The sequence below is a fragment of the Loxodonta africana genome, chromosome 3, assembly GCF_030014295.1.
Source record: "Loxodonta africana isolate mLoxAfr1 chromosome 3, mLoxAfr1.hap2, whole genome shotgun sequence".
Lineage (NCBI taxonomy): Eukaryota > Metazoa > Chordata > Mammalia > Proboscidea > Elephantidae > Loxodonta > Loxodonta africana.
Genome location: NC_087344.1, coordinates 69,108,039 through 69,130,589, shown reverse-complemented (window position 1 = coordinate 69,130,589; position 22,551 = coordinate 69,108,039). Strand labels below are relative to the sequence as shown.

The 22,551-nt window shown below is 45.4% G+C and overlaps 2 protein-coding genes and 1 non-coding gene across 9 annotated transcripts in view; 1 reads left to right on the top strand and 2 right to left on the bottom strand.

Moving 5' to 3' along the window:
- The window catches only part of ZSCAN20 (zinc finger and SCAN domain containing 20), a 35,204-nt gene extending 20,327 nt beyond the window's left edge, over positions 1 to 14,877 (bottom strand). For 2 of the 7 annotated variants that reach the window (XM_023554505.2, XM_023554506.2), the window contains exons 1-3: positions 14,695 to 14,875; positions 13,201 to 13,316; positions 5,299 to 5,826 (exon numbers count right to left, since the gene is read on the bottom strand). In XM_023554505.2, coding sequence (XP_023410273.1) covers positions 5,299 to 5,715 — 417 coding nt within the window. In that variant the 5' untranslated portion in view covers positions 5,716 to 5,826; positions 13,201 to 13,316; positions 14,695 to 14,875. Of the gene's footprint in view, positions 1 to 5,298; positions 5,827 to 13,200; positions 13,317 to 14,694 lie in introns of all 7 variants that reach the window. The other 5 variants (XM_023554503.2, XM_003415479.4, XM_023554500.2 and 2 more) reach the window with 5 other exon arrangements.
- Positions 14,878 to 15,090: 213 nt separating this feature from the next.
- On the top strand, positions 15,091 to 15,197 carry LOC111752071 (U6 spliceosomal RNA). Its single transcript, XR_002787089.1, has one exon. It is a non-coding gene; the product is annotated as a U6 spliceosomal RNA (small nuclear RNA).
- Positions 15,198 to 17,770: 2,573 nt separating this feature from the next.
- LOC100661166 (toll-like receptor 12) lies at positions 17,771 to 22,287 on the bottom strand. Its single transcript, XM_003415290.3, has one exon. The coding sequence runs from the start codon at positions 22,106 to 22,108 to the stop codon at positions 19,391 to 19,393; it is 2,718 nt and encodes a 905-aa protein (XP_003415338.1). The 5' UTR covers positions 22,109 to 22,287; the 3' UTR covers positions 17,771 to 19,390.
- Between the last annotated feature and the right edge of the window lie 264 nt (positions 22,288 to 22,551).

Below are 22,551 nucleotides of genomic sequence, written 5' to 3'. Positions count from 1 at the left end.
GAATTACTGGACTGAGGGCTTGTGGGGATCATGGACTCAGGGAATATCTAGCTCAATTCGCATAACATAGTTTATAAAGAAAATGTTCTACATTCTACTTTGGTGAGTAGTGTCTGGGGTCTTAAAAGCTTATGAACGGCCATCTAAGATTCTTCACTGGTCTCACCCCATCTGAAGCAAGGGAGAATGAAGAAAACCAAAGACACAAGGGAAAGATTAGTCCAAAGGACTAATGGACCACAAGTACTGCTGCCTCCACCAAACTGAGTCCAGCACAACTAGATGGTGCCCGGCTACCACCACCAACTACTCTGACAGGGATCACATCAGAGGGTCCCCGACAGGGCTGGAGAAGAATGTAGAACAAAATTCTAACTCACAAAAAAAAAAAAAAAAAGACCAGACTTACTGGTCTGACAGAAACTGGAGAAACCCAGAGAATACGGCACCCAGACACACTTTTAGCTCAGTAATGAAGTAACTCCTGAGGTTCACCCTTCAGCCAAAAGATAAGACAGGCCCATAAAAGAAAACAAGACTAAATGGGCACACCAGCCCAGGGGCAAGGATGAGAAGGCAGGAGGAGACAGGAAAGCTGGTAATAGGGAATCCAAGGTTGAGAAGGGGAGAATGTTGACATGTCATGGGGTTGGCAACCAGTGTCACAAAACAATATGCGTACCAATTGTTTAATGAGAAGCTAGTTTGTTCTGTAAGCCTTCATCTAAAATACAATATTAAAAAAAAAAATAGAAGGAAAAAAATGCGTACGTACATGATGGGGAAACAGGTTCTGCAAGATGGTGGTAACAGAATAAACAAGCTAGAAATTACAAAACATCTGAGCTGAATGATCCCTTTAAGGAAAATTGCATACAGGTCCTTCAGCCCAGTAGGTCCCAACTTTTTTCAGGTGATAGTTCTCTTTGAGGAACACAAATAATATATTTTATCCCATTAGTAAGACCTGGAAGAATTTTACTTGCAAAAAATATAACTAAGTTATATACCTTGCAATATAAGACAACAAGCTACAACATATGTGCCCTCAAAACCAAGCTCCTTTGCTATTTACGCATTTGTTTTGACATTTGTGAGTACTTGGGAGTATGCAGAAAAATTGAAAAGTGAAAATAAAAATCACAGGAGAAAAATATGTAATAGATAAGACTGCATTACCTTATTTTTCCTCTATTTTAGAAGCAGTGCAAACTTTAGTCAACTCACAGGGGCATAATTTGGGAACCTTTGTTCTAAGCCAACCCCCTCATTTTACAGATGAAGAATCATAAAGACCTTGATTTAGGTCAGTTTTCATCTCTGGGTCTCAAATTCTTTATCTTCCACCTCTAAACCCCTAAGGCTTTCGTTTGTTTCTTCACTGCCATTTAAGACAAATGGCTGGTTTCTTTAAAAAAAAAAAAAAAAAAAAATGGGAGGTAGGGTAGCATATTAAACAAAGGTACGCTTTCTCATATTTAGTTCCATAACTAAGTATTATTCTCTCTCTGTATCTTCAATCAGTTTGTAAAGGAATCCAACAAGAAAAACTACAGACCTGAAGCCTTTCTTTCCTCAATCTCACATTCGTATAGAGCTTTTCAACATATAGAAAAACCCTACCATTTGCAAAGGATAGCATATATTCTCAAACCTATAATTTCCCCCAACAAAATGCAGCTAAGAATAACATCACAATATGAAAAATGGAGAGCAAAAGGATTATGCTGAGACGAGGGTTCTGGGTGGCTAACAGGCAGCGGAAGGACTTGTACTACAAACGCCAGCTTCAAAGCAGGATTTGAAATTTGTGTCACAACAAAATCACATCCTGGGGCTTCGGGGTCTCTTTCAAATTGTTGAAACTGTAAATGTTAAATCCATGATACTCTCACTTGCCTTACGTCAGCTCCACCTATCTAGTTATATAAATTTGGGTAAGTTACTTACCTCTCTGTGCTTCTTAACCCAGTTGAAAATGGTAATAAAAAAAAAAAAGCTACTGTTGAGTTGATCCCAACTCATGGCAACCCCATGTATGTCAAAATAGAACTGCACTCCACAGGGTTTTCACGGCTGTGTCCCTTCATAAGCAGATCACCAGGCCTTTCTTCTCAGGTGCCTCTAGGTAGGTTCCAACTGCCAACTTTTTGGTTAGTAGCCCAGCGCTTAACCCTATGTGCTACCCAGAGACTCCCTGGCGATAATAGCACCTAACGTTTTGGACTGCTGGTTGAGTAGATAATACATATGAAAAGCTTGGAACAGTGTCTAACACAGTGAGTGGTTAATAAATGTCAGTTGTTATCTCTCACAACTCAGAGGTATTTTAATTTCCATGGTTTACAGATGAGACACCTGTCGTGTAGTGGAAAGAACGATGGGCTTGGACCCTAAGGATCTGGGTTTAAGCTCTGGTTCACTAGCTGAGTGAGCTTTGTGAGCAACCTGACTTTTGCGAGCCTTCATTCATCTGTAAAATGGGGACAATGATACAATTTCTGCCAACTACATTATACTGTCAGAATCCACATGTAAAAACATTGTGTTAAGTGTAAAACACAATACAAACTAAATATGCAGTTTTAGGGAAGTGGTTATGAGTGTTGGCTTTAGAGTAAGGCTAAAAGGCTACCTGGGTTCAAATCCTGCTCTACTATCTGTAGCTATGAGACCTTTGACAAATTACTTATCTTCTCTCTGCCTCAGTTTCTGAATCAGTAAAATTAGGACAACAGTCCCTACCTCATTAAATTGTTGAGAAGATTAAATGAGGTAATATATGCAAAGTACTTAGAATAGTGCCTGGTATATAATAAGTGCTTGATAAAGGCCAGTTGTTCAACAGACACATAGACCAATGGAACAGAATTGAGAACCCACACATAAATCTATGCATCTATGAGCAGTTGATATTTGACAAAGGGCCAAAATCCACTGAATGGGGAAAAGACAGCTCTTTAACAAATGGTGCTGGCATAAGTGGGTATCTACCTGTAAAAAAAATGAAACAAGATCCATACCTCACACCATACACAAAAACTAACGCAAAATGGACCAAAGACCTAAATATAAAATCTAAAACAATAAAGACCATGGAAGAAAAAACAGGAACAACACTAGGGGCTCTAATATAAGACACAAAAAGTATTTAAACCACAACTAACAATGCACGAACACCAGAAGAGAAATCAGATAACTGGGAGCTCCTAAAAATTAAACACTTATACTCATCAAAAGACTTCACCAAATGAGTAAAATAGAACCTAAAGAAGGGGAAAAAAAAATTTTGGCTACAACATATTCAACAAGGGTCTAATCTCTAAAATCTACAAAATAATTCAATACCTCGATAACAAGAAGACAAATAATCCAGTTTAAAAATGGGCAAAGGATATTAACATGCACTTCACCAAAGAAGACATATCAGCAGCTAACAGACACATAAGGAAATACTCATGATCATTAGCCATTAGAGAAACGCAAATCAAAACTACGAGATACCATCTCACCCTGACAATACTGGCACTAATGAAAAAAACACAAAATAACAAATGTTGGAGAGGCTGCAAAGAGATTAGAACTCTTATGCACTGCTGGTGGGAATGTAAAATGGTACAACCACTCTGGAAAACGATATGGGCTCTTCCTTAAAAAGCTAGAAATAGAAATGCCACATGATCCAGTAATCCCACTACTAGGAATATACTCTAGAGAACTAAGAGCCATCACACGAATAGACATATGCACATCCACGTTCACGGCGGCATTATTTGCAATAGCAAAAAGATAGAAACAACCTAGATGCCCACCAACAGATGAATGGATAAACAAATGATTTTATATACACAATGGAATACTATGCAATCATAAAGAACAATGATGAATCCACAAAACATCTCACGACATGGATGAATCTGGAGGGCATTACACGGAGTGAAATCAGTCAGTCACAAAATGATGAATGCTGTATGAGACCAATATTATAAGAACTCAAGAAAAGGTTCACACACACACAAAAAACATTCTTTGATGGTTACAAGGGTGGGGAGGGAGGAGGAGGCAATCACTAACTAGAGTAGACAAGGGTCAACTTTGGTGAATGGAAGGACAACACACAATATGGGGGAAGTCAGCACAACCTGACCAAAGCAAAGGCATAGAAGTTTCCCAGTCACATCCAAACTCCTTGAGGGACTGAACTGCTGGGGTTGGGGGCTGGGGAATACAGTCTCAGGGGACAGCTAGGTCAATTGGCATAACATAGTTCATAAAGAAAATGTTCTACATCCCACTTTGGTAAGTAGCATCTGGGGTCTTAAAAGCTTGCAAGCGGCCATCTGAGATACATTTATTGGTCACATCACATCAAGAACAAAGAAGAATGAAGAAAACCAAAGACACAAGGAAAATATTAGCCCAAAGTACTAAAGGACCACATGACCAGAGCCTCTACCAGCCTGAGCCCAGAAAAACTAGATGGTGCCCAGCTACCACCACTTACCGCTCTGATGGGGATCACAACAGAGACCCAGACGGAATGGGAGAAAAAAGTAGAACACAGTTCAAATTCACAAAAAAAGACCAGACTTACCGGTCTGACAGAGAATGGAGGAACCCCCAAGACTATGGGCCCCAGACACTCTGCTAACTCAAAACTGAAACCATTCCTGGAAGCTCACTTTTCAGACAAATATTAAAAACAAACAAACAAACAAAAAAAACCAAACCCATCGCCGTAGAGTCAACTCCAACTCATAGAGACCATATAGGACAGGGAAGAACCGCCCCATAGGGTTTCCAAGGAGCATATGGTAGATCTGAACTACTGACCTTTTGATTAGCAACCAAGTGCTTAACCACTGTGCTACCAGGGATACAAGACAAAGATTAGACAGGCCCATAAAATAAACAATAACACAAGTGAGGAATGTGCTTCTTAGTTCAATCAAATATACAAGACCAAACAGGCAACTCCTGCCCAAAAGCAAGATGAGAAGGCAGGAAGGGACAGGAACTGACGAATGGTCACAGGGAAACCAAGGTGAAAAGGGGGAGCACGCTGTCACATTGTAGGGACTGCAACCAATGTTACAAAATAATATGTGTATAAATTTTTGAATGAGAAACTAACTTGAGCTGTAAACATTCACCTAAAGCAAAGAAAAAAAAAAAGTCAGTTGCTGCTGTTACTATTACTCTTGTTGTTGTGATTTTGGCAATTATAAACCCAGTCACATTAACCTAGCTCTGCTGCTTTGCCCAACCTGTTCCTTAGAGAATAGACTATGGCCTCACCTGCTGCCGTGCATCCCGGGCCTCTCGGTGCCAATCCTCTACCAGGGCCACCGCCTCCTCACCACTCTCTGGGTGGTGCGCTTGCACCCAGGTCTGGACCTCCCTGGGTAAGATGGTCATGAACTGCTCCAGCACCAGCAGCTCCAGGATCTGCTCCTTGAGGCGGATCTCTGGCCGCAGCCAGCGACAGCAGAGCTCCCAGAGCTGGCTGAAGGCCTCGTGGGGCCCAGCTGCATCCCTATACTGGAACTGCCTAAAGCGCTGGCGGGAGGCCTCAGGGACAGGGACAGGGTCCTGGTCTTCCTCCCAAGATTTGGGTTCTGATCCCCATGAGTCCTCCTCCAGTTTCACAATCAAGAGTCCTTCAGGCTCTGGCAGGGGAGAGGCCTGGGCCTGGGATTCCAGGGCGACAGCCATGGTCTAGACAGGATACCTCACTTCAGCTGGGCTGTCGTCTTCTGGCTTCTTCCTGCATTTAGGGTATACCCTCCAAGGGAGCTCCTGAGAGAAAGGTTGCTCCCCAAGGCACTGAAGGCAGAAAGACAAAGAACACAGTGAGCAAGAGGACGCAGGAGTCTGACTTTCTTCACTTCCTGCATACCTTCCACCATCCATGCATGGGGTGAGAGGGGTGCAGAGAGGCCCCTTTCCCAAAGGCAGGTAGTGAGACTACAATCTCGCACCAAAGCCAGCAAACTACACACCTTGAAGAAAGACAGCCCAGTATTAAACCATCTGGGGACATACCTAAATGCCTCAGCCTGGCATTCAAGCTCTCGATGAACTGCCCCAGTATAGCCTTCCTCTCTTTTACACACACCCAAAGTCTAACCTTCCCTCAAGTTGGGTTCCCAAGGTCACTCCCTTCACAAGGCCTTTCTTCCTGAGCCTCACCACATCCTCTATGGGATGCAAAATCCTTCTCTTAATCTACACTTCCCCTTGGCCTCCCACCCATTTGGCTTTTTCACAATCTTTCTTCTGATGACTCCCAAAACTCCAGCCAAGACCTGTCTCCATACTTCAGACTCCAAGACCCAATCAGCGACAGGACGTTTCCACTTGACTGTCCCTTGGACATCTGAAACTCAATGGGTCAAATGCTGAATCCATCATTTTCTCCTGCAAACCTGTCCCTCTTCTGGAGCTACCCATTCAGAGAAGACATCGTCTTCTATCAAGTTACTCATGCCAGAAACCTCGTCATCCTTCTCCAAGATCCTCCACATCCAATTCATCCCCAACCTGTGTCCATTTGGCCTTCTAAACATTTACATTTCCAACACCACCTCCTCAGTCCAGGGAATTACCACATCTTTCAACTGATTGACCTGCTAACTCATGTCCCTGCTCCACTCCCAGCCCCAGTTCCATTCTTCACACAATATCCAAACTTGATCAAAATCTGACCATGTCATTTCCCCACTAAACACCTTAAATGACCTCTCGTTTCCCTCAGTATAAAGTGCAAACCTTGCCTAAGTCTCCAGTCTCATCTCTTTACCACACTCCCACTCCTCAGGGTACTCCAGCTGCACAGCTCCCAGTTCCTGGATTGTGCTGTTCTCTGAACCCTCCCACATGCTATGATCTCCTCTGGGAAAATCTCCTCCTTCCTTCACCCAGCTAGGTCTCAGCTTAAATTGGATTTTTTCCAAGAGGCTTCCCTGAATCCTGAAACAACATTTAGTCCTCAGCCATAAGCTTCCATAGCACCTTACGTTTTCTCTACATAACCATGATCAGACCTTATTGTAATTATCTTACCCACTAGATCATAAGCTTCCTGAGGAACCTAGCACAGCTCTTGGCACACACAGGAAACAAACAAAAAAAAAACCAAACCTGTTGATGTTGAGTTGATTCCAACTCATAGCGACCCTACAGGACAGAGAAGAACCGCCCCCTCCTATTTCCAAGGAGCAGGTGGTGGATTCGAACTGCTGACCTTTTGGTTAGCAGCCGAGCTCTTAACCTTTTAACCACTGTGCCAGCTCCAATGATCAACTAATGACAATGGTGTCATGATTCAAGGATTACAATTAATTCATTTCTGTGTGTAAAAGAAATTAGCTTCCTGCTCATACCAGAAGAAATTTCTCTCCTCTTTATTTCCACCTTGCTTGTGACTTACCACTTTCTACATTGTATTATAAAGGGATACACGTATGTATGTGTGTCCCAGATAGATTACAGCCTCATTGAGGGAGAAGAATATAGCTTACTTCTCTTTTTTGTCAGCCCCAGCCCCAGCTAAAAGCATGGTGCTCTAAACAAAGGAGGCTCAGTAAATACTTCCTGAGTTAACTTCTGGGCCTGTCTCCACTACAATGAAGATCCTATTGACACCCATGCTGGGTTATCTGAAAAAATGAGCTCTTTGTGTCATTCTTAACAAATCAAGATGACATAAGAAATGCCCACTCAAAGGAGGCTATTAGCTGCATGACACAGCTGGATTGTGAACGAACAGTGACATTTTGCATCTTAGGCCATCTGACTAGACTGTCAGAAAACAAGCAAGGGCGATGCAAACTAAAAGTTTGTCCTAAAGACCTCCATATACTAAGGAAAGGCTGGAAACACAACCCATGGCCATCTGGCAACTTCCTTCTCATCCTTCAGCTACCAGCTCAAATGTCACCTCACCTGTTAAGTTCCTTGACATGCCCTTGTCATGCCCTGTCCCCACTCCTGCTCCCCAAGAACTGTCTCCCCATACTATGCTCCCAAAACAATTGGTTCACACCTCTAATATAGATTTTATCCCACACCATTGTACTGTGAACTTAACACTACTGTAGTGTCAAATTCTGCAGCCTGAAATTGATCAAACATGAAGTCAAGATATATTGATAATTACTGTTCACTGGAATGAGAAAGTTGGAAACAAAGAATGATTCGTAGTTGGAAAATATGGCCTTGGTGATAAAGAGAATGCAGGGGATTGCATGATGGAATTTTGCAAGACCAATGACTTATTCATTGCAAATACGAGGACCTCACTAGATGGAATACACAGGAATCAAATCAACTACATCTGTGGAAAGAGACAATGGAGAAGCTCAATATCATCAGTCAAAACGAGGCCAGGGGCCGACTGCGGAAGAGACCCCAACTGCTACATGCAAGTTCAAGCTGAACCTGAAGAAAATTAAAACAAGCTCATGAGAGCCAAATACAACCTTGAGTATATCCCACCTGAATTTAGAGACCATCTCAAGAATAGATTTGATGCATTGAACTCTAACTATTAAGATCAGATTAGCTGTGGGATGAGATCAAGAACATCATGCATGAAGAAAGCAAAAGGTCATTAAAAAGACATAAGAGGAAGAAAAGACCAAAATGGATGTCAGAAGAGACTCTAAAACTTGCTCTTGAATGTAGAGTAGCTAAAGCAAATGGAAGAAATAATGAAGTAAAAGAGCTAAACAGAAGTTTTCAAGTGGTGGCTTGGGGAGACAAAGTAAACTATGATAAGGAAATGTGCAAAGACCTGGAGTTAGAAAACCAAAAGGGAAGAACACGCTCGGCATTTCTCAAGTTGAAAGAACTGAAGAAGAAATTCAAGCCTCAAATTGCAATACTGAAGGATTCTATGGGCAAAATATTAAATGATGCAGGAAGCATCAAAAGATGGAAAGAATACACACAGTCAATGTTCAACCATTTTAAGAGGTAGCGTATGACCAAGAATCGATGGTACTGAAGGAAAAAGCTGCACTGAAAGTACTGGTGAAAAACAAGGCTCCAGGAATCAATGGAATACCAACTGAGATGTTTCAACAAATGAATGCAACCCTGGAAGCACTCACTCGTCTATGCCAAGAAATTTGGAAGACAGCTACCTGGACAACTGACGGAAGACATTCATATTTGTGCCCACTCCAAAGAAAGGTGATCCAGAAGAATGCAGAAGTTATAGAACAATACCATTAATATCACAAACAAATAAAATTTTGCTAAAAATAATTCAAAAACAGTTGTAGCAGGGCATCATCAGGGAACGGCCAAAAACTCAAGCCAGATTCAGAAGAGGACATAGAACGAATTACATCATTTCTGATGTCAGATGGATCTTGGCTGAAAGTAGAAAATACCAGAAAGACATTTACCTGTGCTGTATTGACTATGCAAAGGTATTTAACTGTGTGGATCTGAACAAATTTTGGGTAACACTGCGAAGAATGAGAACTCCTGAACACTTACTGTGCTCCTGAGGAACCGGTACATAGACCAAGAGGCAGTTATTTGAACAGAACAAGGGGACACTGCATGGTTTAAAATCTGAAGAGGTGTGCGTCAGGATCGTATCCTTTCACCATACTTATTCATTCTGTACACTGAGCAAGTAATCCGAGAAGCCGGACTAAACAAAGCAGCAGCAGCATCAGGATTGGTGGAAGACTCATTAACAATCTGTGATTTGCAGATAAGACAACCTTACTTGCAGAAAGGGAAGAGAACTTGAAGCACTTACTGACGAAGGTCAAAGATCACAGCCTTCAGGATGGATTACACCTTAGCAAAAAGAAAACAAAAATCCTCACAACTGGATCAATAAGCAACACTGTGATAAACAGACAAAATACTGAAGTTCTCAAGGATTTCATTTTACGTTGATCCACAATCAACACCCATGGAAGTAGCAGTCAAGAAACCAAAAGATGTGCTGCATTGGGCAAATCTGCTGCAAAAGACCTCTTTAAAGTGTTAAAAAGCAAAGATGTCACCTTGAGGACTAAGGTGCTCCTGACCCAAGGTATTTTAAATCACCTCATATGCATGCGAAAGGTGGGCAATAAATAAGGAAAACAGAAGAACTGATGCCTTTGAATTATGGTACTGGCAAAGAATACTGAAAACACCATGGACTGCCAAAAGAACAAACAAATCAGTCTTGGAAGAAGTACAGCCAGAACGCTCCTTAGAATCAAGGATGATAAGACTTCATCTCATGTACTTTGGACATGTTATCAGGAGGAACCGATTAATCCTGAAGAAGTACATCATGCCTGGTAAAGCAGGGGGTCAGCAAAAAAGGTGAAGACTCTCAACGAGATGGACTGACACAGTAGCTACATAATGGGCTCAAACATAGCAATGTTTGAGAAGATGGAACAGGACTGGGCAGTGTTTCGTTCCATTGTACACAGGGTCGCTATGGGTTAGAACCTACTCAATGACACCTAACAACATTGTAGTTAGCTGCTCCTACATCTGACAGCCGCACCAGGCTGAGTATTACTAAATCCCATAGTGTATCTTACTCATTTATGTATTCACAGTGCCCAACTCAGTGTTTGATAAATAGCGGGGCCGTTCAAAGTTTTGATGTCTTTTATTAAAATGATAAATGTGGTATGTCAAAAGCCTAATGGCCTATGTAGAGTCAAAAATTTATATTAACCTAAAGAATAAACTTCTCTTGTCTCACTCTCTCACACGAGGACTCATTCACCAGTCACTTGCAGAGGGCCCACGGTACTCTGTGCTGTACTAGATGCTAGAGATCCAACCATGCCTAGGACACAGTCCTATCTTCATGGAAGTCACAGTCTAGTGAAAGAGACAGTCGCTAAGCAAGAAAAGAAGTAGGAGCTCCTGCACAGACAACATTACAACAAACAGGCAATCAGCAGTCTCGCCCAGTCCAAAGCACAGAGTTTTAGGTAATGGATATTTTCTTCTGGAAAGATTTGAAGTCCCAAGGGTTCATTTCAATTAGAAATCAGAAAGCCTTCGGGACTATATATAACCAGTTTTTTCCATTCCTCTCTTAGGCAGATATGGACAGCAGCCTACTGCAGGGAGAGGACAGTCAGCCAACAGCAGGGTGATTTCACACAGAGCAGACAAAGGGAAAATGAACAAGGGTATTTCTCAGTTCTGAAACTACCGGGAATACCTGGGCCCCACTAGGATCAGCAATTCTAAGAGTGCCCGTTTACTAAGTGCCCATGGGGTGTCAGGCCCGGTGCCAGGTGCTCTACGTTCAGAATCTCACTGAATCCCCTGGGCCAGCAAGTGCCATTCATGCTGAATTGCATTACACTGGTCAATAACTTACGCATAGTCAACTAAATGCGTAACTACAACTACAACCAAGACAGGAAGGAAATAATTTAAATAGTGTGGTTGGTTCCATTCACTATGTGTCTGTCTGGAGTGAGCATGTGATGATACCCACAACTCTGCTGTTCCCTAGGTTGGTCTTGGTTCCCTCGTGCCTCTCTTTCCAGAGTTTGAGTACAGTGTCTTTCATACAACATGGTTCCTAAACACAAGCCAACTCTTTCATCTAATGCTCAACCAAGAAAACCCAGCTATCCTGGTTGGCCTACTATGGAAAGGCAGCATGTTAATTTCTGAAATGGCTCCTTCCCAAAACATTGTCAAGCTGACTAAATGTGATTTGTCACCTTCTGGGCTGACTTTAGAATGTAATCATCCCGTAAGGTACGACTCCACTATACACTCAAATCACATTTAGGAAAACTGAACTTCTAGGAAGAAAAATCACTTGTTTAAGCTCACAAAATTAGCAATTGGCAGAGTTGGGATCTAAAGCCAGATTCATTTTCTTCAATCGTTTCTCTCAACCACACTAAATAGATTCCTCCAGGTCTGCCAGGCATCCAAACTCCTGAGAAGATGGCATGGAAGAGTGGAAAGGGCATTAAAGCTGGAGTGAGCAGATCAGGGTTCTAGTTCCTCTCCCACCAATTATCAGCCATGTGACTTTGGGCACATCATGTGGTCCCCACTGCTACCGATCTAGGCTACAACTTACAGCTTGGCCATACTTGGCAGTTGCCCCAAGTTCCCCAACTAGTAGCTACAAATTTAAAAGACTACAGGGACCAGGCAGATAACATAAATGAGTGAAGTGGGCTGGGTGGAGGCTGCAGCTACCTACAGCATGCCAGGGGAAACATGGGGCCAGTGTTCCCAGGCCCCCGAAGTTTTCCAAGAGAAACTAGAACTACGGATTTTTAAATGCCGGCAACCAACCCAAAATTGTTTCAAACCCATGAGGATTAAATAAAGCATGACGGTGGGCTTCATCCAACACAGGCTCTCTTTTGCCACCTTTGAGCTAAATGATCTCAGTTAGTTTTCCCAATATCCAGGAAGACCTAGAAATGGTACAGACTCTCCCAAGCCATGATTCCTGTCAAAATCAGGGTCTCTCTACAAGCACAGGGGAGCTGAGTGGCATCATGGCTCCTAGGGTAGTGAGGATGGATGTGGACAAGAGAACCCCACCCAGTGAACGGTGGCATGGGAATAGAGGATCCACCCCAGGCCCATAGGAAAGGCTAGAACTATTCCATGACCTCCAAAGAGAAAGAAACTGGAAGCTCCCAGAGGCTGTCAGGCCCACTTGGCTGACAATCCAGGCTATGGTTTAAAGCAGCCAGGGCTTAAGCCAAGAACGGCAAATAAAGGCCAAATTGAATCAACTTAAATGGCTGCCTGAAATAGGGTGCTGAGGACTCTGAGTCCCATCTATTGCTTTGATCAATTAGCCATCATTACCAGAGACACGGGAAGGGGAAGTGGCAGCATACAGTCCATGTATTTGCCACCCTTGGCTTAATCTCCCATAAGCTCCAATTAGCAAGGGGCAGAGTTAGGATCTAAAGCCAGATTCATTTTCTTCCTATCGTTTTTCTCAACCACACTAAATAGCCTCCTCTAGGTCTGCCAGTCATCCAAACTACTGAGACGATGGCATGGGAGAGTGGAAAGAACATTAAGGTAGGAGTGAGTAAATCAGGGTTCCACTACGAGGTTCCAGTGCTGAAACGGCCTCAGGCAGGAGAAGACTAAAGCTCATGCCCCTGGAAATCCACAGGAAGCAGCAATCTTCAAGCCTGGTACAGTGAAGCTCACCCTGGATGATCTTTATTCACACATTCATCAAGCATTTACTGATGCCTGCTCTGGGCTGGCCACTGGGGACATGGAAGTGACTCAGACACTGTTCCTGTCCTGGAGAAGCGCACAGTCTAGAAAAACAAACAAGTCACAGATAATTATGATCTAACATGGTAAATGCAGTGGAAAAAAAAAGGGGGGGGGGGAGCCAGGGAGAGGAGGGGCGACTTAATCTGCCTAAGAGAAATGAACAAAGTAACGTTTGAGTTGGTTCTTGAAGGAAGAGTGGTTTTCTTGGCAGAAAATGGGAGAAGGGAGTATTTTAAGCAGAGAGAGCCAAACAGCCCACCCAGGAAATGGGGAGAACCTTTGCACTCCTATAGCATGGGTGCATGAGGGGTAGAAGCCTAAGATGAGGCCGCAAAGGAGGTTAACACTGTTTATGAAGGGTTTTGGATGTCCAGCTAAGGTTTTGAGCTTAATTACATAAGTGACAGGAGCCAATGAAGGCTGTGAAGCAAAAGAAGGCACAATCAGATTTATGGGTTAAATACATCACACTAGCTGTAACATGTGCCCATGTTGGGGAGGTGCAGAGATGCAGGCTTCTGCAAAAATCCTGACAATGAAGGGGTAGATTCAAAACATATTAGGGAAAGTGAAAGTATCTGAAGGCCCCCAGATGTAAAGGAGGCCCTGGGTGACACAAACAGTTAAGTGCTTGACTACTAATCAAAAGGTTAGTGGTTTGAACCTATCCAGAGGCACCTCAAAAGAAAGGCCTAGAGATGTGCTTCTAAAAGGTTACAGCCATGAAAACCCCATGGAGCACAGTCCTACTTTGCAACACAGAGTCAACTGGTTTGGTTTTGGGTTTGGTTTTTGGTTTGGATGTGGAGGAATACAAGGGGACTCAGAGAGGGCAGCTGGGTAAAGTGGATAATGATGCCATTCACTTCCACCAGGCATAAGGAGAGAGGTGCTGGAATAGGGCAGAGCACAATAGATATTCCCACTCACTGGGATCCAGAGGTAACAATCATTAAGGAAAGTGGGGGGGGGGGGTAAGATCAGGCCGTTTTGCTCTAGGTGGAGAGGCAGAGGCAGAAACACTATTTTTAAGGTTAGGCTTCAAGCTCAAGGCCCTATTATCCTCACTTCTTGGCAGTGCACCAGGGCCCTCTATCCTTCCATCTGTGGTCCCCAGGCCCTTCTATGATTCTCCCACCTCCAAAATCTCTGTCGGCCTCTTCACCTGTAGACCTTTCTAAGACCCTCCTCACTCCCAGAGCCCTCTATCTCGCTCCTCATCCTTGACCCTTCTGTGACCCTTCCCATCTCCAGACGTTCATCCTCTGCCTGCCCCATACACCACACATAAAAAAAAACATGCATAAAAGCGTCTTTCTCTACTCTCACCAACCCCGACCCCCTGTGACACCACCTTCTCCTAACTCTCCAGCCCAGACCCCAAGTCTCAGCTGCCCCCGCCCCGCCACCCGAACTCACCCACCGAGACACCCACTTCACAACAGGGCGGAAGTGCTCCGGGGTTCGCGCAGAGAATGCTGGGACGCGGAGTCCGAACAGCGCCACCCCAGGCATGGAACGTTTGAGACTACCACTCCCAGAAGGCACCGCGCGAGCGCCATTGAGCGGCTACCTCTTGTGCTGCCTTTCAGGTGTCGTCAGCCAATAGATAAGTCATCTTCTCTTGGCCCCTGGCACTGGAACAAATCGAAACAGATAAACGCTTGGAGGTGGGCTCTGTTGCGATCCCGGCCCTTTCCGTAAGGCTCCCGGCTACCGGCACCGCCCAGTGGTCGGAGCGGGGCCTATCGAAGGGGCGAAGTCAGAGCCTCAGACTTCCGAGATGGCAAAGCAAAGGCAGTAAGAAATGAGAGGGTGCTCGCTTTGGGAGCACCTACACTAAAATTGAAACGATACAGAGAAGATTAGCATGGCCCCTACTCCAGGATGACGCGCAAATTCGTGAAGCGGTCCATGTTTTTAATCGTAGCGGTTAAGTGCTATGGCTGCTAACCAAAAGGTCAGCAGTTCAAATCCACCAGGCGCTCCTTGGAAACCTTATGGGGCGGTTCTACTCTTCTGACCTATAGGGTCACGATGAGTCGGAGGCGACTCTACGGCAACGGGTTTGGGTTTTGTTTTTGTTTTTTTGGTTAGTAGAGAATGTCTGCTTGAGTGTTGCGCTCTTTCAAGATCTACCTATATGAGTCGGAATCGACTCGACGGCAACGGGTATCTATATGAAATCAAATTGACAACATCAACTCAAAAGATTTGACAGGAAACTTAGGGGACAGTCAGTTTATGCTCATGACGGAAGAACAACTCAGAAAAGGAGGGTGAGAATTGTTGCACAACTGGAAGAATTTAATGTCACTGAATCGTAGATGTAGAAACTGTTGAATTGGTGTATGTTCTGCTGTGTATATTCTTAACAACAACAAAATTTAAAAAGGGAGAAAGAAGAAAGATGAGGAGTGACTAGACTACTGGCCAGTTGGACAGTTGTAAGTTCAATTTCAAGCTCACCTCTAAGCTGAGTGATTTGGGGTGAATTCTGAACCTCCCTTTGTTCACTTGTAAAATGATAATGATAGCATCCATGTCACCAGGTTCTTGTGAGGCTTAAATGAGATAATACACCTCAAATGATTACCTCCGTGCTGGGTCCTAATAATGCACCCAGAATGTTAGCTATTATTATGTAAATCTGTTAGTACAGAGTTTGGCACTTAGTGGGTGTTGAAAGAATGTTAATCATTGTTACAGAACAGTCAATATAAATGCAGTTGCTTTGTACAATTTAAAATCCTTTAGGATCTGAGCAATTTAATATGGGGTTGAGAATGTGGGTTTTGTAGTAAAACATGGATCCAAATCTTAACCTAACTACTTCCTAGCTGTGTGAGCATGAAGAAATTACTGCACCTCTTTTGTCCTTGGCTTTTTCATCTGTGAAATGTAGGTAATATAATAGACCCTACCTTGTAGAATGTTGTGAAGATCGAATGAGATAATACAGGTGAAGCATAATCTTTGGAGCCAAACTGCTTTGGTCTGAAACTTCTTACTTTCAAATGCAGGATGCAGACCTTGCCACTCACTAGTTGGGCAAATGACATAACCTCTTTTTGCCTCAGTGCCCTTGTCTGTAAAATGGGAATAATAATGATGACGTCTACATGATAATATTGTTGGGAGGATGAAAAGTATGTAAAGAGCTTGGCACATGTCTGGCACAGAGAAAGAATTTAGTAATCATTAGCTATGATTATTTTGGGTGATCTACTTCTAAAATATCACAGCCATTGGAAACTCAGCGGAGTGCAGTTCTACTCTGAAACACATCGGATCTCCATGAGTCTGAATCTACTTAACAGAAACTGGTTAGCATATGGTAAGTGCTCAGTACATGTTAACCGGTGTTAAAATTAGGGGAATTCCATATCTTAGTCTTAAAGGCCCAGTTCAAATTCCTTCTTCTCTGTGAAACACCTTCTGACTTATAATAACTTCTGTGATTTTGCTCAGTAAGTGCAATAGCAACATATAACCACTTCTTGTTATCGAAGAGCCATACAGTCCTATGAGGTTGGTATTATTATCCACAGCTTGCAAGAGGAAATAGCCAGTCAGTCCCAGGGCTGGGATTTGAAACCCTGGGCATGTGACTCCAAAGATCTCAGCCCCACGCTACAGGTGGAAAAGGTCAGAGAGCCAGGGATGAAGGATGCAGTATGACAGTATGGAGGACAGGGAGGGCTGGAAATCAGGGCAAGAAGATATTTGAGGAAGTGTCAGGACCTGAAGCTGGAAAGGCTGCTTTGCAGGGTTAGGTAAGGACATCCACTCCAGGATTATCTGCCCTGAAGAGGCAGAATGGCGGCAAGAGTGCACAGAGAGAGAAGGATACCATTAGGACACAAGAGGGCGCCCCTCACCCTAAATCCAGCCTGGAGTTGTTCTATGGTTTCCCTTGGTCTTTGTCCTTGCATTTTACAGACGAGTAAACTAAGTTCCCAAGAGGCCAAGTGCTCTGTCCAGCATCATAGAGAAATAAGTGACAGAGCCTGAACCAGACCCCGGTTCTCTCTGGTTTAGCATCCACCAGGATTTTATTTGCAAGCGTCCTGTCCCCAATTTTCTATAGAGACCCTTTCCAAGCTGGGTCAGCCTTAGGCTTTAAGGATGCAGAGGTGAATCAAACCTGGTCCCTGCTGCCAGGGCTTGATCTCCAAACTTCTGTGCTTAAGCATCCCAGCAAGTAAAACATGTTTGAGCACATGTTCCCAGTACACATGTATTTATTTACTCATAAATTACATACATGAATAAAAAGAGGCAACTTTTTTTTTAGTAGTTCTGGACAATTCATTTAGGTATCTAACATATCTCTATTATTAAGTATTTATTATTTAACTTTGGGGGGAAAAAGAACCAATACTCTTTTTTTTTTTTTTTTTGCCTCTGTATTTTTATTTATTTACTTTTATTCTGCTATGGAGTCTACTGGTGGCGCAGTGGTTAAGCATTTGGCTGCTGACCAAAAGGTTGGCAGTTCAAATCCACCATCTCCTTCTCTGTCCTACAGGGTGGTTTTGAGTTGGAATTGACTCGATGGCAATGGGTTTGGTTTGGTGGTTTTATTGTGCCTTAGGTGAAGCTTTACAAGCAAATTAATTTCTCATTAAACAATTGAGACATATTGTTTCATGACATTGGTTGCCAATCCTGTGATGTGATCTTTGGCTGAAGGGTGACCCTCAGGAGTGACTTCAGTACTGAGTTAAAAAGGTGTCCAGGGGCCATATTCGCAGGGTTTCTTCAGCCTCCATCAGACCAGTAAGTCTGGTCTTTTTTTGTGAGTTTGAATTTTGTTCTACATTTTTCTCCAGTTCTGTCTGGTACCCTCTAACAATAGCTAACTTTTATTGAACATTTACAGTGCATTATGTCATGTTTCCAGTGCTTTATACATATTAACTCATTTAATTCTCAGCAAAAGTCTTTGAGGGAGGGTATAATACTAGTACAGAAGAGGAAATAGGTATAGAGAGGTTAAGTAATGTGCCAAAGACATATGGCTAAAAAGCAGGCAGACCAGCTCTGGAGTAAGGTGAGATAAAATAAAAATAAACAGAAGTTATAACATTTTTTTCCTAAACCCCAGTGGATCATCTTGTGCACCCTACTTTGGAAACCATTGTGCCAAGGGCTTCCAGACCTATGAGAGGAACAGTATAGTGTGATCAGTACTCTGAGAAAAGGAAGTACAGGACGCAAGTTGTGGGAGCTCAGGCAGCAGCGTACCCAGTCTGGGAGACTAGGGAAGACTTCCGGCGATATGTCTGAGCCGAATGCTAAAGGACTCATTGGAGGTCCCCAGAGGAAGGGGTGTTCTTGGGAGAAGGAGCAGCACGTGCAAAGGCCCCGAGGTAAAAAATTTTTTAAAATGCCATACTGGGAGCTACAAGTAGTTTAGCATGGCTAGAGTGCGAAGTGCCAAGGGGGGTGGGTTCCTCCTCCCAGTGTTGTTGTAAGGATCAAACAAGATGATAGATGTAACATGCCTTTATGTTTTTATGGAGGGAACAGGCAATCAGTCTGCTACCACCTGGGCAGAGTCTCAGCTGCTCAGCTTTTTGATCCTCAGCTGTCAATCCCTTCTATAACCTAGGTCGCAAAAGGAGTCCCTCTACCCTGTGAAGATCTGATCAAACTTGGCCTGGACTTCATCCCACATTTTAGGACTATTCAGAGCCCTTCCTTCTCCTCTACACTTTCCATGAATTCCAATCTTATTTCCTTGGGCTTCAGTTCCTGTGACTCTAGGACCTTAGCTTTCTGCCTCGTGTGGATTTCCATTAAAAAAATAAAAATCCAATCGAGTTGAGCATTTCATGGTCTCAGTAAATTTACAGACAATTTGGAAATCTGGAGATCACATCACATGCCACGTAGCCACTGTACCATCTCCCAAATGTTCTCATTCACCCTCCAGAGCCTTCCCAAAGCCTGTGTTCCCAACCTTTGACCCTCCCTGCACAAGCAGCACCCTACCACCCACCAGGAGCTGAGTTCAGTCTCACACCCCCACATATGCCCACTGTCTCCCTGCCAAGCTGGCTTGCTTTTATCTACCTCCACCTCCCTCACCTGTGCACCTACTCTACCATTACCCGGGCTGCCCCAGCCTCCTCCCCAGCCAAGCCCAGAAGTCATCCTTTCTTTCATCTTCCCTGGGCCACATGTGATAGTCTCCTCGGCGGAGCAGCCAGGCTAGCCTGTGGTAGCGGGGGAGCTGGTGGCGGGAGATAGGCTCCAGGAAGACCAGTAGCAGCGCTGGTAGGTAGGGGGCAGCCAGCAGGAGGGATGTGGCCAGGCGGAGTTCCAGGAGGCAGCGAGGTGTGCACAGGGCCTGTTGACTCAGCACACAAATTGTGATCCGGCTGCCCACCATGCTGTCTGCCACATTGTCTGCCACGTCCTTGCCTGGCTCAAAATCGCGCTCAGGGAGGCAGACACGCAGGCCCCAGCCAACCGGAGGGCAGCCCTCCAGAGCAGGCAGCAGCTCCCGCACCACCCAGCCCTGGTCTTGCCTGCAGTGTGACAGGAACACGTCGTAAAGGAATCTCTTGCCCTCACTCCTCTGACCCCTCAGACCCTGGAGCCAAGCCCTGAACAAAGCCTTGAGATAGACGATCCAGTTCCTGGTCGCTTGTAGGAAGGCCAAGGAGATCAGCAGAAGCAGCAGAGCAGAGCTGCCCAAAAAAAGCTCTAGCCCCAAAGTCTGGGGGCAGTGGCTCCAGAGAAAAGGGAAAAGAGGTCTGTTGGAGTGGCCCCCAGCTTCTGGCTGGCACAGCTGGTGTGTTGTTATGTGCACGTATGTTCTAGGGGACCGCTCAAGCCAGGGCCCCACCCAGGCATTGGCACACTGGCAAGCCAAGGACGATGTCAGAAAATACATGTACTGGGGCATCTGGGGGCTATGCTCCTGGAGGCTGCCATCCAGCACAAGGCCATTCTCCCAGCCCAGCACTAAGATCTGGAGACTGCGCAGGCCTTGGAAAGCAGCAGCGGACAGTGTCTCCAGCCCCGTGTGTTCCAGCTGCAGCACCTCCAGCATCGGCAGCTCACCCACCAGCTCCTCAAGCCGCACTGGGCGTGGCCGGGCTCGGGACTGCAGAAGCTGCAGCTTCAGCTCCCTCAGGCTGGGTAGCCCTGTGATGCAGCAGGGTCTGAGGTTGTGCCCGTCCCCCTTCACATTCAGCTGCTTGAGCCCAGGGAGCTGCCAGAGGAAGAAATGGGAGGTGTCCTGCGAGCAGAGGGCCTCCAAGCTATTGCCAAGCAGGGAGAGTTGATGAAGGGCAGGGAAAATCTTGGAGATATTTTGGACCCCTAGCTGTAGTCCCCAGCCTTTTAGGGTCAGAGTCTGTAAGACTGGAAGGACATCAGTAACGAGCTTCCAAGGCTTCATGCCTGAGACTGCATGAAGCTCCAAGCTGGCCAGCCCCACAGGCAAGGACAACATTCTGGGAGGCCCAGAGAGAAGCCTCAGTCTCAAGTTGTTCAACCTCTCTGGGCCCCAGAAGTCCCAGGCTGAGCTCAGCACGATCTGGGTGTCTAGCAGGTTTAGGGTGGTCAGTGCAGGTAGCGATCCCAGCCAGCCCTTGCCCAGGGCTGCCAGTGGATTCCGACTCAAGTCCAATGTCTGCAGCCTCCTCAGGCCCTGGAACACCTGGCCATCCAGGTGAAACAGCTGGTTTCCCTGAAGTAGCAGTTCCCGCAGGTGGGGCAAGCAGGAAAAGGTGTCTGGGAACATGGTATACAGCCCATTGTTAGACAGATCCAAGGCCCACAGTCCTGACTCAGCCCCTGTCCCATTCATGCACAGCATGGCAATCTGCTGTTGGTTGATTGTGAGCTTTAATGTCTGAAGACTGGGCATGGCGGCCAGGAAGCCTGGTGGCAGGTCAATCAGACGACTGCTCTTAAGATCCAAGCTCTTCAGGCTGTGGCAGGAAGCCAGAGCCTCGGGAGCTATGCGCCCTATCTGAGTGAGTCCCAAGTGCAGCTCTTGCAGCCCAAAGTGAGCAATTACCCCGACAGGCAGTTGAGCCATGCCAGTTTTCTTCGCAGACAGGGCATCCAGCCTCTGTAGTCCCAGTTCAGCCACAGCAGCTACCTCCGTATTTGTGTGATCCAGATGCAGAGTCCTCAGCTGGAGGCCTGGGAGGGCCCCAGGGCTGGTTATGTTCAGCCGTTTGTTGAATGACAAGTCCAATGTGTCCAGGGCCCAGGCATCCCCAGAGGAGGAGGCCAGCACCAGGTCTGGGAAAATGTCGGCCAGAACCCCCACATTCTGCAGGCAGCTGTGTGTCACAGCCAGCAGCTGTAGACCGGGAGGCAGCCGGACACCCAAGCTTCCGTCCAAGCAGGGACCCGAGAAAGTAAGGTACTGGAGGGAGCTCAAGTTGCCAAAGGCATCAGGGGGTAAATAGAGAAAATCCGTGTGGCGGCCTAGGAAGGTGAGCCGCCGCAGCTGCTCCAAGCCCCGGAGGGCTCCTGGCAGGAGCTGGGTGAAATGCAGATTCAGCCCCAGGACCTTGAGCCCAGGGAAGTGGGAGAAGGCATCCGGGGGCAGGACAGAAATGGAACCAGAGAGACAGAGCCCCTCCACACTCGGTGGCACAGTCTCCAAGACCTGTGTCAGGTTTGTCACTGAGGAGCATGAGGCAAAGAGGGACAGGCTGGTGTCCAAGTGGCACAGCAGGGTGTATCGGGAGACCAGAGGCAGCTGAGAGCCTTCGGTCACTAGGCAATTGACAACAGTCCAGGCTGTGATCAAAGGAAGGGACAGGAGCAGACCAAGCAGCAGCAAGTGTTTGCCCATCTCGGCACCAAGCCTGGTCCACAGAGAGGCAGAATCAGAACCCCGCTCTCTGCTCCCCTCCCTGTTTGGAGAGCAACACAATACTCACAGCAGTGATGGGATACACAGCTCCAAGTATGCCTGCAGAGTCTGGAAGCAGCATGAGAGGGCCACAATGCTCCCAAGCTTTAGAACTGCTAAAGAACTTAAGGGCAGGGTGAGGCCAGACTAGGAGATGCTTATACCTGAGGACGCAGGGGTTAGGGAAAGGAGGAAGTACACTAGTGGTGAGAGGTCTCACTTCTCTATAGTGAGGAAGCAAGCAGCATTTTTGAGCACGACAAGATTTGCGACTAGAGATCTAGGATCCCACTCTGCCATTTTCGAGGGCAGTGTGCTTCACCTTTCTGAGCCTCAGTTTCTTCATCTGTAAAATGAGCGTATTAATGCCTGCTTCACAGGAT

Coding starts and splice junctions, on each gene's coding strand:
- LOC100661166 (XM_003415290.3), bottom strand. CDS start 22,108: ATGGGCAAACACTTGCTGCTGCTTGGTCTGCTCCTGTCCCTTCCTTTG.